Below are 12,517 nucleotides of genomic sequence, written 5' to 3' on the forward strand. Positions count from 1 at the left end.
CGCGAAAGCGTGACAAGCGCGGAGACAAGTGGCGTCAAACAGACAGCTTAATACACGTACGCATCTCGGCGGCGATCCTCGATCGCCTGTGCTGAGCCGGCAATCACGGGGCCGGTGTGATCGCGCCGACTGGAGCTTAAAATAGCCAAAATTCGCGAGTGAAGTGTGCGAAAACGTACCGTCGCATCCGAGTGACGGGTGCGAACGCGAAAACGGTGACTTTCCGTCACCAGAAGCCAGAAGGGCTCGGAACGAAGTAAAACCGCTTGTCGCGTGAAACAAAGCAATGAAAATGATGCGTGCTCACGCACCGCAAGTTGGTGCGCTTTCTCACGGGTCTCCGATAAGGCTCGGAAAGTAGGCTAGGTGGCAGCACCTGTAAAGTGATCGTGAAGTGCGTGAGAATATATCGATCAAGTGTGTTTCCGATCGCCGGAATCCCGGGTAGCCTCGAAGCCCAATCCATTCGAACGTGAACGATTCGGAGGAAAATTATTGCTTCGAGGATCATTCCGAGTGGGTAGGTTTCGGTGAAATAAAAAGCATATGAGCGCAATTCACACGTTGCCAGTAATTGTTGTACTTGCGTTGCACGAACCGGCCCAAAATTTGCGGTGAAGTTTGGGTGAAAAAAAAAAGAATCGTGATCACACTTTGACCGCACTTCGAAAGCCCTCGCAAATGGCATAATTTAGAAGCGCTCCACAAATTAGGTTCCACCGTGAGGAACGATAAAAAGCGAGCCCTCGGAGCGGCCCTTTGGACACCGATGGGCGCGGTCCAGCTTTAGTAAAGAAGCCGCCAAAACGCGCCCGGCTCGGCACGGTCTGGGACGGTGCGAACGCCGCGAAGAAAGTAATTATAGACGCCCTTATCAATGCAATGCCATTTTTCATCGCGTCTGCCTCGTGGCTGCAGCCATCGCGGCAAGTGCTGCCAGTACCCCGGTACCACGACGACGAAGGCGCTGATGATGACGGGTGATGATGCCGATCGCAAGAATGCAGACGACGTTCCGGGACCGTTCTCGAGCTCGCCGGTGATGGTTGCGACGGTCCAGACGGTAAGTGGTGAGCTTCGTTTTGCGCCCGCGGTTTCATTGCGCGGAATGAAAATAAAAAATAAATCAGCCCAAAATGAAAGGACCTTTTCGCAGCAGTTGGGGGAAAAAAGGAACGATTGGGGCAGATTTTTATTACCCACTTGTTGGGTTATAATCGGGCGCATTATTTGCCCTTAGCATCGATGATGGCGCGTGTGAGTTTTAGGCATTCCATTCGCAGTGGAAGCGTTTCTTTCCTGCAGCGTGAAATGCATTGCAATGCACTTTTGTTTTCCTTTTCCATGTGGTGTGGTGCCGTGCCCGGGAATGCCTGGTGCGGTTTAGACCGCCGTCTGCCTTTTGGTACCGCTTTCTTCGTTTTCCTCGGGATGGGATGGTCGGTATTTTCGACACAATCTTCCCAAATGTGCTGGGTACTATTTGCTGGGATGACCTTTGGCGTTTATGGATGGTAATAAACCAAAAATACCGTCGCGTAAGTGTTGTTTTTCCCGCCCTAACATCACACCTTTCGCAGGCCTAGCTGTAAATGTTTACCATCACTTTTTTTCGGGGAGAAACTTTACGCTCTTTTCCTCCCAAGCCGGTGTGAAGAAGAAATCCGATGTAAAGAAAACGCAAGCATCCTCCGCTAGGAATGTGATCTACATGGAAATTGGTTATTGGTGCGTAAATTTGGGACACGAGATACGGCGTGGTCTATGGTTTAGATTAAATTGATCGGTATTTTTCTCCCTCCCTGGGTTGATTGGATTAGCAGCTAGCATTTGCATGCTTATCTATGATTTAGTTTTCCGCCCAAAGGAAGGGTTTTCGCGTATTGATTTAAAGTGGCTGATGGGTGATAATGTAGGCATAAAATTTAAATTCCATACGTACGCAGGTCTGACTCAATTGCCGTCGTCCGGACCGACACCTGAAAGCAGTCCAACGCAAACGCGCCCAGTGCAGATACGATCAGGTTTTGAAAAATTAATCTAAAAAACAAATTCCACCGTTCTCAGGCCCTCCGATCACACCAGCAGACCTTGAGTGATCTCCACGGGCCAAAGGCTGACAGATTAGTGGATCACAATTTGTACAAATGATGTCCGCGAGCCTCGAGTTGGGTGAAGAAACAAACACAAAAAAAGGAACCGAAACCACGCAAACGCCGGTGCGGGATTGAATAATTTTCTGCTCGAACGAAATTTTCGGCACACACCAATAAACCGTTCGGTTCGGTTGCTCCACGTGGCGTCGTGCGTTGCTGGCCGCGAATTACGATAGCGATAAGCGCGGGGCGACGATTTGCCGGCAAGGAACCGGTTTTTAGCGTGTGACTAGCTTCCAGGCCTGTCGTCGGGGATTCCGACTGGGCAGCTGATTTTTTGACACACGATCTTGTAGCGTGTAGAAGATGGACAAGAAACAACCCCAATCTAAGCCCATTTTGGAGGCCATGGTCCGTTACCGGTTCGAGTGGGACACGCGGTACGATCGGGTCGAAGATGATGCAGGAACGCGTTACCATTTTATGATCACCAGCATAAACCCAGCACCAGTAGCGAAATGGTGGTGATTTTCACAACCCATCAAACGTTTAACTGGCGAATGGGTTGTCGGGCTTGGAAGGGACATTTGTTTGGCTTAGCTTAGCTGCCTAATTGTAAGCGAAATCGAGCAGCATTTAGCACTGATCGTCTACTGATCGTTCTCCTCTTTCCAGCCGTTCCAGCGTACGATCTAGCGCGTGTTGACGAGCTGCCGATAGTTGACGGGTTTAGTTGCGCAAGTGCCTTGAGCCGTTGCCGTGATAAGCGATAAGTGTGCGTTGGGAATCAGGAAGCGTGCCCAACTGCTGCTGTAGAGTACGGAGTGCGATGCCCGCAGTGCAGTGATTTTGTGCGAATTGTGCGAATCGGTTCGCTGGAAACGGAAGCGCAAGATCGCGACCTGCGAACCGCTCGGTGTTTGGTGAAGTGGTGCTAAAAAGGGGCACAAGTCGGTTTCAAGTGGAAAAGCAAGAAAGCAGTGAATAGAAATAGAAGTGCGCTCGTGATTCGCGCGATGGGTCACTGGCGTTGTGGCCTGATGGCGTGGTTGCTGCTGCTGGTGGGATGCGTGATCGTGGTGACGGCGAGTCATCATAGGGATCGAGACGAACTGGTTCCCGCCGTGGAGCAGATGAGTCACAGCGTTACTGACGCCAGTGTATTGGATGAAAATGCGCCTCTTGGGAGCCTTCCGATTGCTGTGCGGAATCGACACGGAAGGACGAGACAGATCTGGAGGCAACATCGACAGCGACATTCGGGAAGACAAGGTACGGTAGAACTTGCGCGCGCGTGTGTGACTTCTAATTAGATCAAGAACCCTTTTGGGGCATTTGTTTTTCGTTCGACTTTTTGGAGCAAGTGAGAGTTGACCTTCCCGGGCCGGTTGTTCAGCGATCGTGACGCCTTAATTTGTGACCGTTAATTATAGGGTTGTGCGTGCTAATGAAGTTACAATACCCTGGGGAGCTATGAGTAATGGTGCGATCTGTTTGATGTTCGATTGCGACTGCCTGAGGAATCGTAAAATTAAACCCAAAAAGGAGACCTGCTTTTATGCTTCCTAAGGGGAAATGCACACATGACCGCGTGTTTTTAAATATCCTCGGGAAAATACGTCGAAATGAATACAGACTCCGTTGTTTTTTGAGACAGTCAATAAAATTTACTACCTCGAAAAAATGGGTGGAAACGTATCACAATTTTCTGCCAATTAAAACAATGTTTTTCATGCTGGCTTGATGGAAAAGGATCCCTTTTATGAACTTTCATGAGTGAGGTGTGTATTTTAACAACGACCATTCAAACGGGACACGATTTGGGTTTTAAAAACAAAACAAAAATCTCTTCTTATGAACAACCATCGTTTTCACAGCTCCTGTGAGCATCGCACGTATTACCCGGCGTGCCTGCGTTCTTAAGCAGCTCAGTGCTCAGTGGAAAACGCCATCACCGGGAACGTGAATAGGGCCCCTCGACATCCTCGAAATGCCAGCAATCGTTGGGTTTAATTGCTTACATTCCGGTGCGCATTGTTGAGCGCTATTGTGAGTGCGTTTCGGGGAATTAAATTTTTCCTCCCGGGGGCCCTTTTGTCTCGCCCTTTGGGCCCTTCTGGACGCATGCCACACTCATGCTCGGCATGTTTATTCGTACGAAGGACACATACTGAGCGATTCCGGCATCTGGTGGCGTTTTCTGGCTGCGGCTGCCGATTTGAACGGGCGTCGTAATCTGGATGCCGAAACCTTCGGGCACCGGCCGGTAGGTGTGATAAAGGAACGCATAAATCTACCACCCGCATGGCCTGGGAAGCTACGGAGAAGGAACGAGGAACACCGTGTTGAGAATGGACCAAGCCCTCGGTGCTTCCTGTGCGCCAGACAGCTGTCCCTTTAGTGGGCCGCGGGCTGTCCGCTTTTGTTTCGATACCTTAGCAGGACGCTTTTCAAAGCGACTCAAGCGTTGCGAGACGATCGAGAGCTTTACCGATGGCTCACGGGTCGGGATTGTCCTACCGCAGGCAGGTAAATTGGCTGGTCGGTTTCATTGCCGGTTGGGAAATGCGTCAGGCTGTGTCCCTTCGATTCACACAACGCACAACGCAGTGTCCGAGATTGTATCGCTCTCCAGGGTCGATGATTACAGGCTCGTATCACTTCCAAATCCGCATCGGGACGATGTCTGAGCCAAACGGTTGGCGGCTTCTCTAAGCTTATTCGCTTCTATCGGAGGCATCTTTGAGCGCCTACAAACGAAAGTGTTTCCTTTGACCCTTCGATGAGGTGTTTCCCTGGGCGGGTGTGTGAAAGGGAGCAAAGGCGATGGAACCAGGTGTGAGTGGGACGCAGAACCAGTTTACAGGCATAAATAATGCTACCCAGGCGGTCAAGATTCTTTTCGACGCCCTATGCTTAGGACCTCTCCAGAGTTGGCTGGGTTTTTTTTGTTATCCTTCGCTTTAATTGGTAGAAAAAAGGGCACGAAACAGCCGACGGGCGGGAGTCAGAAAGATGAAAAGAGCTTTTTATTTATTTTCTTTTGTGAAAAAGAAAGAGAGCGAGGGAAAGAATCTCATCCTCACAGCAAGCTGTGTTTTTTTTTATCAACGTTTTGCTTCGGTTAGAACACCTCGAAGGTAGCCGATCCCGATCGCGAGGCTAATGTGCATTATATTTTGTAACAAATATCCAATAATTATACGGCACCGGAGGCGAACGAACGCATGCGCCCTCGTCCGGGACCGACAGGCAGGATCAATATTTAATTATGCACCCGCCCGAAAGGACGGTTGATGTGTTATTTTTAATGAAAAATTGGTTGCTAATTGATAATCGAGCGCCGATCGGGCCGCAGCACTTCTGTGCGGGTTGCATCCGAGCTGATCTGGAGAGATGATTTGTAATACGCTCGTTTTGTGAGATTTCAACCGGGGGTACCGTAATACCGTAAGGATAATTGAGAGCAGCTTCGAGGGAATTTTAAGAGCTAGGCTTAAATTGGACTCACCGAAGAGTGATCCTTGCAGAAAGACGGGAAAATTGATTATTAAGTGCATGAAGTCTCAATTATCGGATGCGTACGATGGCTTAGTAATTAAAAAGGAGGTATATGTACGATAATAACACTTTTCTTGATGCTTTTTTTGGTCAATTGAATCGAGATTGAGCTCGTTCCAATGAAAACAATCTCATTTCTGGTGTTTTGTTTTCAATCAAAAGCGGACCCCGAAGGAAATGAATACTTTCCACTCGAGCCAACGGCCACCTTGTCTATAATTAAGGGCTTCGAGTGAATGATTTACGTCCACACGAGGGAAAGGTGTACTGGCTAATTGATTATTAAATGTGTGTGTGGTTTGGTGAACTGCAAATTTGTGGAAGCCTCGAACGCAGCAGCGTGCATCATCAGGGAATGCTCGCGAATCACTCAAGGGCCCATTCGTCAGCGCAGGATGAGACTGACAGGGTGAAGCGCATGTTTACCCACCCATTTTCAGCCGTACCAAATTTGGGCCAGATTTGACGGTCCTGGTCCACTGGGAAGGCTGGAAGGATGCACAATTTGTTCAAAAAAAAAAATGCACACGATATTTTGGGCAGTATTTCATCAACCTCGCTGGACGTCCTCCTCCGTGAGCAAACAACGAGCTAATTAATTCCCTGTCAAGGGTCCTTTTCCCTCGCGGTTACGTCTGCCGCGAGGGACCACAGGAGCCCAAAAGTGCATCTCCTTATTACTGCACTTGCCACACTTTGGAGGCACATTTTCAACAAAGAAGGAGGGGTAAGTTTATTGAAATTCAATCACCAAACGGGGTGAAGGAAAATGCGTCGAGTTTCTGGGTGGTCTCGTTGAAATGGGTCCACTTCCTTCGGGGCTTGAGTTTTATGAATTCATTATCGAAGATGGCCGGCTACCGGTTGCGTGATAAAGTGCCTCGTGATTATCTGTGAAGGGGAGAGCAAATAATTTTAATTTACATGCGATTTTTCATTCCCTTGCAGCGAAGGCGAGCGAAAATTAAATGTAATCCATATGAAAGTACAAAATCAAAATTTTATTGACTTATAACTCATCTCAATTCCTAAACATTTTGCTACTTGACTTCATCAAAATATTTTTAAAAGTTTCAATGTCGAATAATACTGCATAGATATGCAAGGGACAATAAGAAGAGAAAACTAATTTTTCATCGCTCGTTAGAAGAGCGTTTCCACTGGTTCGTTGGTCCTTTGTTGATCAAAAGATGCATTTTCTAACGTGTTCCACCAAAACAACCGTTCAGGTATCTGTTAGATTTATAAATTACACCTCAAAACCCATTCAAAAACCCGTCTATTACCGGTATGTAGCATCGCCCAAGGCCTTCGGCAGCACCTTGCACCAAACGCACCTTTCGAACGCGATTAAGATAAGTAATGGGCGGGAACGAATTATAATAAAATCGTCATTATTTCGCCCCCTCGTCGAAACTAGAAACGAGCCGCTTTTGCCTGCGCCCTCGGCGAGGTTTTCCCGATCGATCGTTCATCGACAGTTTTTCCCCGGTGCGGGATCGTTCGAGCGATCGTTAACCGGCTGGCGACGGTCATTGAGGCGACATTATGCCCGATTTCTTGATCCGATGATCCACCGTTTGGCTAATCGGATCCGATGCATTCGGGTAGATCTGTCGACACCTCCGTCCAGCAGTCCTGCCTTCCTATTTCACCCGCAGGCAACCACAGTTACCGTGGTGGGTGTGTTTTGACTGTTTTCCCTTTTCCATCGAGCTGTTTTTTTTTCACTCTCCCGCCAATGGACTCATGAAATGGTCGTTTATGAGCATCGGTTGACAATAATGGGCTTTTGAATGGTTTAGGAGCTGTCGGTTCGAACGGTTTACGCTGCCCTTCAGATAAGCTTCCTAATGGAATGAACGATCCCTTCTTGGATCGGTTTAAAGGGCGCGGGCAAATGAATGTGAAATTGAATATGCTCGCTCGGTTAAAGCCAGCGATTGAACGGGATCCGGTGCGTGATGGTGCCGCGGTGTGGCTCCAACAACAGGCTCCAAAAGACCGGTAAATGCAGTTGCACGCTTTTCGCAAGAATGCCGAATATGTGCATACACTCCCGAAAATCCCGCATGGAAAGCAAGCTCGAGTTGATCGACAGTTGTGGTCATCCGGCAGCCGAACTAATTGCCTTCGGTTCCGCTTTGCGTGCCGTTTTGCTGAAGCCGCTGAAAGTCAATGCATTTGTAACCGAGCGTGGCATCGGACATTCGTCATTGTAAGGGGTTTGTTTTAAATGCTGTCTACGCTTTTCGGAGAATCGCAGCTTTCGATGGCAACAAAACGGCGGGCGCATGTAGTTGCGGCGTGCCACTGACGCATCCTTTGCGGTTGATTGGTGTGTTTTGTGGAAGCGCTTTTCACTTCGTCTTCGGGAATGGGTCTTTGAAAAGTAAAGAAAAAAAAACGATGCTACCGACAGCCGACCGCAGCTTTTGGAGGGGTTATTTCTTGATCATAAATTTCGCCCCCGGGCAGTAACGATCGGACGAGAAGGTTGATGAATATTCTGTTGCTTTACTGGGTTTTATGTGCTGCCGATTTGAATTATGTGCTCGCTGTGCATGCTGTTGCAGATGCATCGGTTGAGTTTGATTTTCTTGCTGCATACGCACTGGATGTGGAAAGCTCATTCGGTGATCATTTTGCTTAACGGTGATCGAAATTTTACCTCGTAACCGCTTAAGCCATCCAATCAACACCGCTTCCACCGGAAAAAAGCGGCTTTCAAAAGCTGCATCCCACGTGCAGTGTGTGCCGTTAAAGATCATGAACCGACACCGGCGCTTGCAGCCGGATTTCGCTAGTTTGTCCGCAAATGTTTCCACCGCACCAGATGTGGCCGGCATGGAGTGTGCAAATGAAAACGTCGTAAACCCAGCCTCCAGCTCGGGCGCAATTTGTACGTCCAACGTGGGGCGTCCATCAGCGAACGCGAACATAACTTCACCAATCTTCAGACACAGCCTCCAATCGTGGCTCCCGATCGCCGCGGATTCCACTGATCGATGGGTTGCACTTTTGCATAAGGTGCAAATCACGGAATGGATCTTCGCATCGTAATCACGCAGATGCAACGAAGATGACCGCGTTGACCGATCGTACGCGCGAGATCGCAAAAACGGCCGGTAGCGATAATCACACCCTTCAGCGGAGTTCGCCTTCGAGCATTGCCAGGGTGCGCTTTTCGCCACCAGCTGTCGCAGGTGGGCTTTACACCCGGGCAGTAGGAGGGCTTTCGTGTGGCGATGAGGTGGTTCGAGGCGCCACTCGACTAATGCCATTTTAAGTGAGTACTTCGCCCGCAACCTCAAGAAGGGGCGGCTTGTTGGCAGCTCGTTGTGGCGGGCACGTTTGCCTATTGCGCCCACTCAGCGTATGAATAATTCATGGGTTCATCGTTCAGGCGCAGCATCAGTGCACACGCAGGCTTCAAATCTCCGTCCTGTCCGGGGAGGGCGCTGTGAAAGTCGCGTAAAAAACGCGCTTTCCTATAGTTCTTGTGGCAGTGCAAGTTGAAGTCACCATGCCACGGCTCGGCACGTACTCATTATGGCCGCAAATGAGCAGCTCGTGGCATTTTGAATGAGCAAATAATGGCTTGTTGAACATGAACCCCGCAAATGGTTGGCGAATGTCTTGGAAACTGAATTTGTCACCGCTTTTTTACTTGTGGATAACTATAAAAAAAACAACTACTTTAAACTGTACCTTTTTCTGTACCTTTTTTACTCCCTTTTTGAGCAGCATTTCGCTTGGCATGAAAGCAAATTATGATGTTGCAATCGTGAGCGGGCGTACTAATATGATAACTCATCGCCGCTGGGAGAAATTTCACAACTCCACACGACCGTCACGATGCGCAGCAGCATGCAATTACCGGTAGATCACGTCAAATGCACTGCACGCTTCGACCCGGGATTCTAACCTGCATTCTCTCGATGCGCGATCGCGCATCCCGTAGATCGTAGATGATATCCCTCCGGGAAACCGGTTCTTCGTCCCGGTTGGTTCCTTAGCTCTGTGCCTGTTACCCTGCAATGAAAGTGCACTTTCTTCCTGCACAACCCACACAGGGCGGTCATTCCTGCAGTTGCCGGGCAAACCGGGCAAAACGGCAAACAAAACCAGAACAGAGCATCCGTTGCTGCTGGGGGTTTTTTCACTTCACCGTATCATGCTTTCGGTCGGCTTGGGATTGATACGCGCGATGGTACCGAAGAGTGATGGCCGCATAAACAAATCAACGCATCCTATCAACGGGTGCTGGCAGGGTGCAAAAGGGCACCGGAGGGGTTCGGTTTATGGTACAGCCACAAGCGTACTGATCGTGAGCAAAGGTCCATCAGTGCCTCCCGTGGGGATTGTGATCCGGATCCAGGGGGAGCTTGTGTGTGCTGTTGCTGGATACTGACAGATGCATTGCTTCTCCATACAGCAGCAGTACATTGGAAGGTTTAGAGACCCTAAGGGAGAAGATTATCGCTTGCTAAGAGCGTCAATATTGTCCTGGGAAACACGCTGCGATGCGAATGAACTCGCAACAGAGCTGGATGACAGTGCAATTGTTGAGATTCGATATGACACTAATAAATCTACGAGACCGGTGGTGTACCTTCACCACAGATCACCAAGGACAAAGAAACGTCCAAAAGCCAGAATAAATAATTAAAGTCCTTTATATTTTGCCCTTGTTTACGTTCTTTTTTTGAGAAGTATTTTTATAGTCTTTTGAAAACATATGATATTCCATTGGTAGAAAAGTGCTCAAAATTTAATTTATTTTTATTTGCTTTACCTCGTATTTTTTATACCGTCCAAGTTTGAATTGACAAGCATGCGAGTAAGAATATAATAATTTTGACGATTTGAATACTTCACAAAGCAAAATCTCGACTCATTAAAATGTACCTCAACAGCTGAGTCGGTTTTACGAGCACCTTGCTTGTTCTGAAACGCTTGCTCTCCTTGACGTATTTGTATGCAAATGCAAAGGTTGCAAGTTTTAAAACTATTATCCCGGGTGTGGTTACCTGAACGTACGGCCGTATGTTCGAGTGCCAAAACCCTAATCAACATCGATGTAATTGCATCCACTTCCCCTGCAGCCGAACACGCGAGGGCACGGCGTGGAAAATGCACACACCAGCAACTGTTCCTCCCAAATAAGGCGCTCGATCACGGCCCCGGGGATGTTGATAATCTTCCTGCCCAAAAAAAGAGCACCCAAGCAAGCAAATAGCCCTCGCCCGGCACCGTTTTAGGTGGTGCATGCAAATGGCGCAAAGTAATTTCGCCCGTCGTACCGATCGTTCGCGTTCCTTGGCTCGATCGATGCATCGATGCAATGGGGCTTGGTTCGCCGGCTTTTGCCCACATACGGTGTTCGAGAGTCGATGGTGGCTTCCCGAATGCGAGCACTGCACCATACGGCCTTGGCGGCTGCAGCATACAAAGGGACCGCTCCGTAATTTAGATGGCGCCTTGCCGATGTGCGGCGTGGATTTGATTTGATGTTCTTTTTTCGGCGTGTGCGTTGGGCGCGAGTTCGAGCTCACGCCATCGAAGTTACGGATCAGTGCGATGGGAAAGAAACCAGACCGCAAGTGAGCTGTAGTTCGGGTGTCAAAAGCCCTTCCGGGGGAGTCCTTCAACGTTGTGTGGGGAGGATGTTCTCGTGTTTATCACTTCGAAAGGGCAAGAAGGATTTTTTGTCGAACGAAATTCGTCCCTTTTGGTGTGCGGCTTCTGAATTTTGGTTCAAAATGCAAGTGTTAGCTTTCGGGCATGGGTTAAATCATTCAGCATCTTGTTCGACATAAAACAGATCCAGGTTTGGTGGACGATAGTGAGAAGAGTAGAAGCAAAAGGGATAAATCAAAGAAGTTTCCAGTTGAAAAAACATCTTTTAGTTAAATGATCACTAAAATCACTAAGAATGAAAGTTTTTTAAACAAACTGTCGGAAATTAGGTGGAAAATGAAAACCAGCTTTAACTAAACACATGTTTTATGCGTTGTTGTAAATGCATGTTCTATGTAGATTCACAGAGTGCTCAATGAGTCCACAGAACGTGTTCACATCCCAAACCGAGAGAACCCATTGATAGTTGTGCTTCCACCAATCGTTTAACATCTCGCCATCGCAAATTGGCTGCACGATGTAACGAACACATCCCATCCAAACAAAAAGGCACCATGTTCCTTTCCGCGAGTAATGCAACACTTTCTAAACAAAACTCCCCCGGACCGTAATTATTTCCGCGCCTTGCAGCGGGAAATTTGCAACGGCATCGTGGAACTGCAGCCCTGTTAAATGGGCAGCGATGGCGATTTTCCTTCGACGTCCGACCAATTGGTTCAGTGTCCTGTTGCTTGTTTGTTGCGTCTAGGCCTGGCCAATTAATCATCACCCTCGGTCGATGGAAAGAGCTCGTTGTCGCGGTCGATAATTTACGCTCGGCTTTTGCTCCTGTCAAACAACCACACTTCGCAACGGTTTAATTGATATGAGTCGCGCAGCAAAGAGGCCGAGTGTGCGATTCTTGAAGCGGGCGTATCTCCGGCAACCGTCAGCAGCAGCGTGTAATTAAGCCATATTATCGATATCAGCTCCGACCGATGCCGACGAGTGCCAGTGTCAAGTGCTTCGAAGTGTCGATCGCAGTTCAAGTTCATAACGCCTCCCGAAGCGCCGAGCGGATCGTCATGAGAAACTCCCGTTTTCATCTCGGGCAGGATCTGTTGACGGCACGTGCGACGAATGCCAGCCATCCGATGTTTATGTCACTGGGTGGGAGCGTTCGGTGCCAGAATTCTTCGCGGGTTGTTCACGCGATAGGCGGATGGCCAATGCACCGA

At 48.7% G+C, this 12,517-nt stretch overlaps 1 protein-coding gene across 1 annotated transcript in view; it reads left to right on the forward strand.

The window, feature by feature from the left end:
- Nucleotides 1-3,136: 3,136 nt before the first annotated feature.
- Nucleotides 3,137-12,517, forward strand: part of LOC128722786 (laminin subunit alpha-1) — a 77,617-nt gene continuing 68,236 nt past the window's right edge. Inside the window, exon 1 of the mRNA XM_053816466.1 lies at nt 3,137-3,368. Coding sequence (XP_053672441.1) covers nt 3,137-3,368 — 232 coding nt within the window. The remainder of the gene's footprint in view (nt 3,369-12,517) is intronic.

The sequence above is a fragment of the Anopheles nili genome, chromosome 3, assembly GCF_943737925.1.
Source record: "Anopheles nili chromosome 3, idAnoNiliSN_F5_01, whole genome shotgun sequence".
NCBI lineage: Eukaryota > Metazoa > Arthropoda > Insecta > Diptera > Culicidae > Anopheles > Anopheles nili.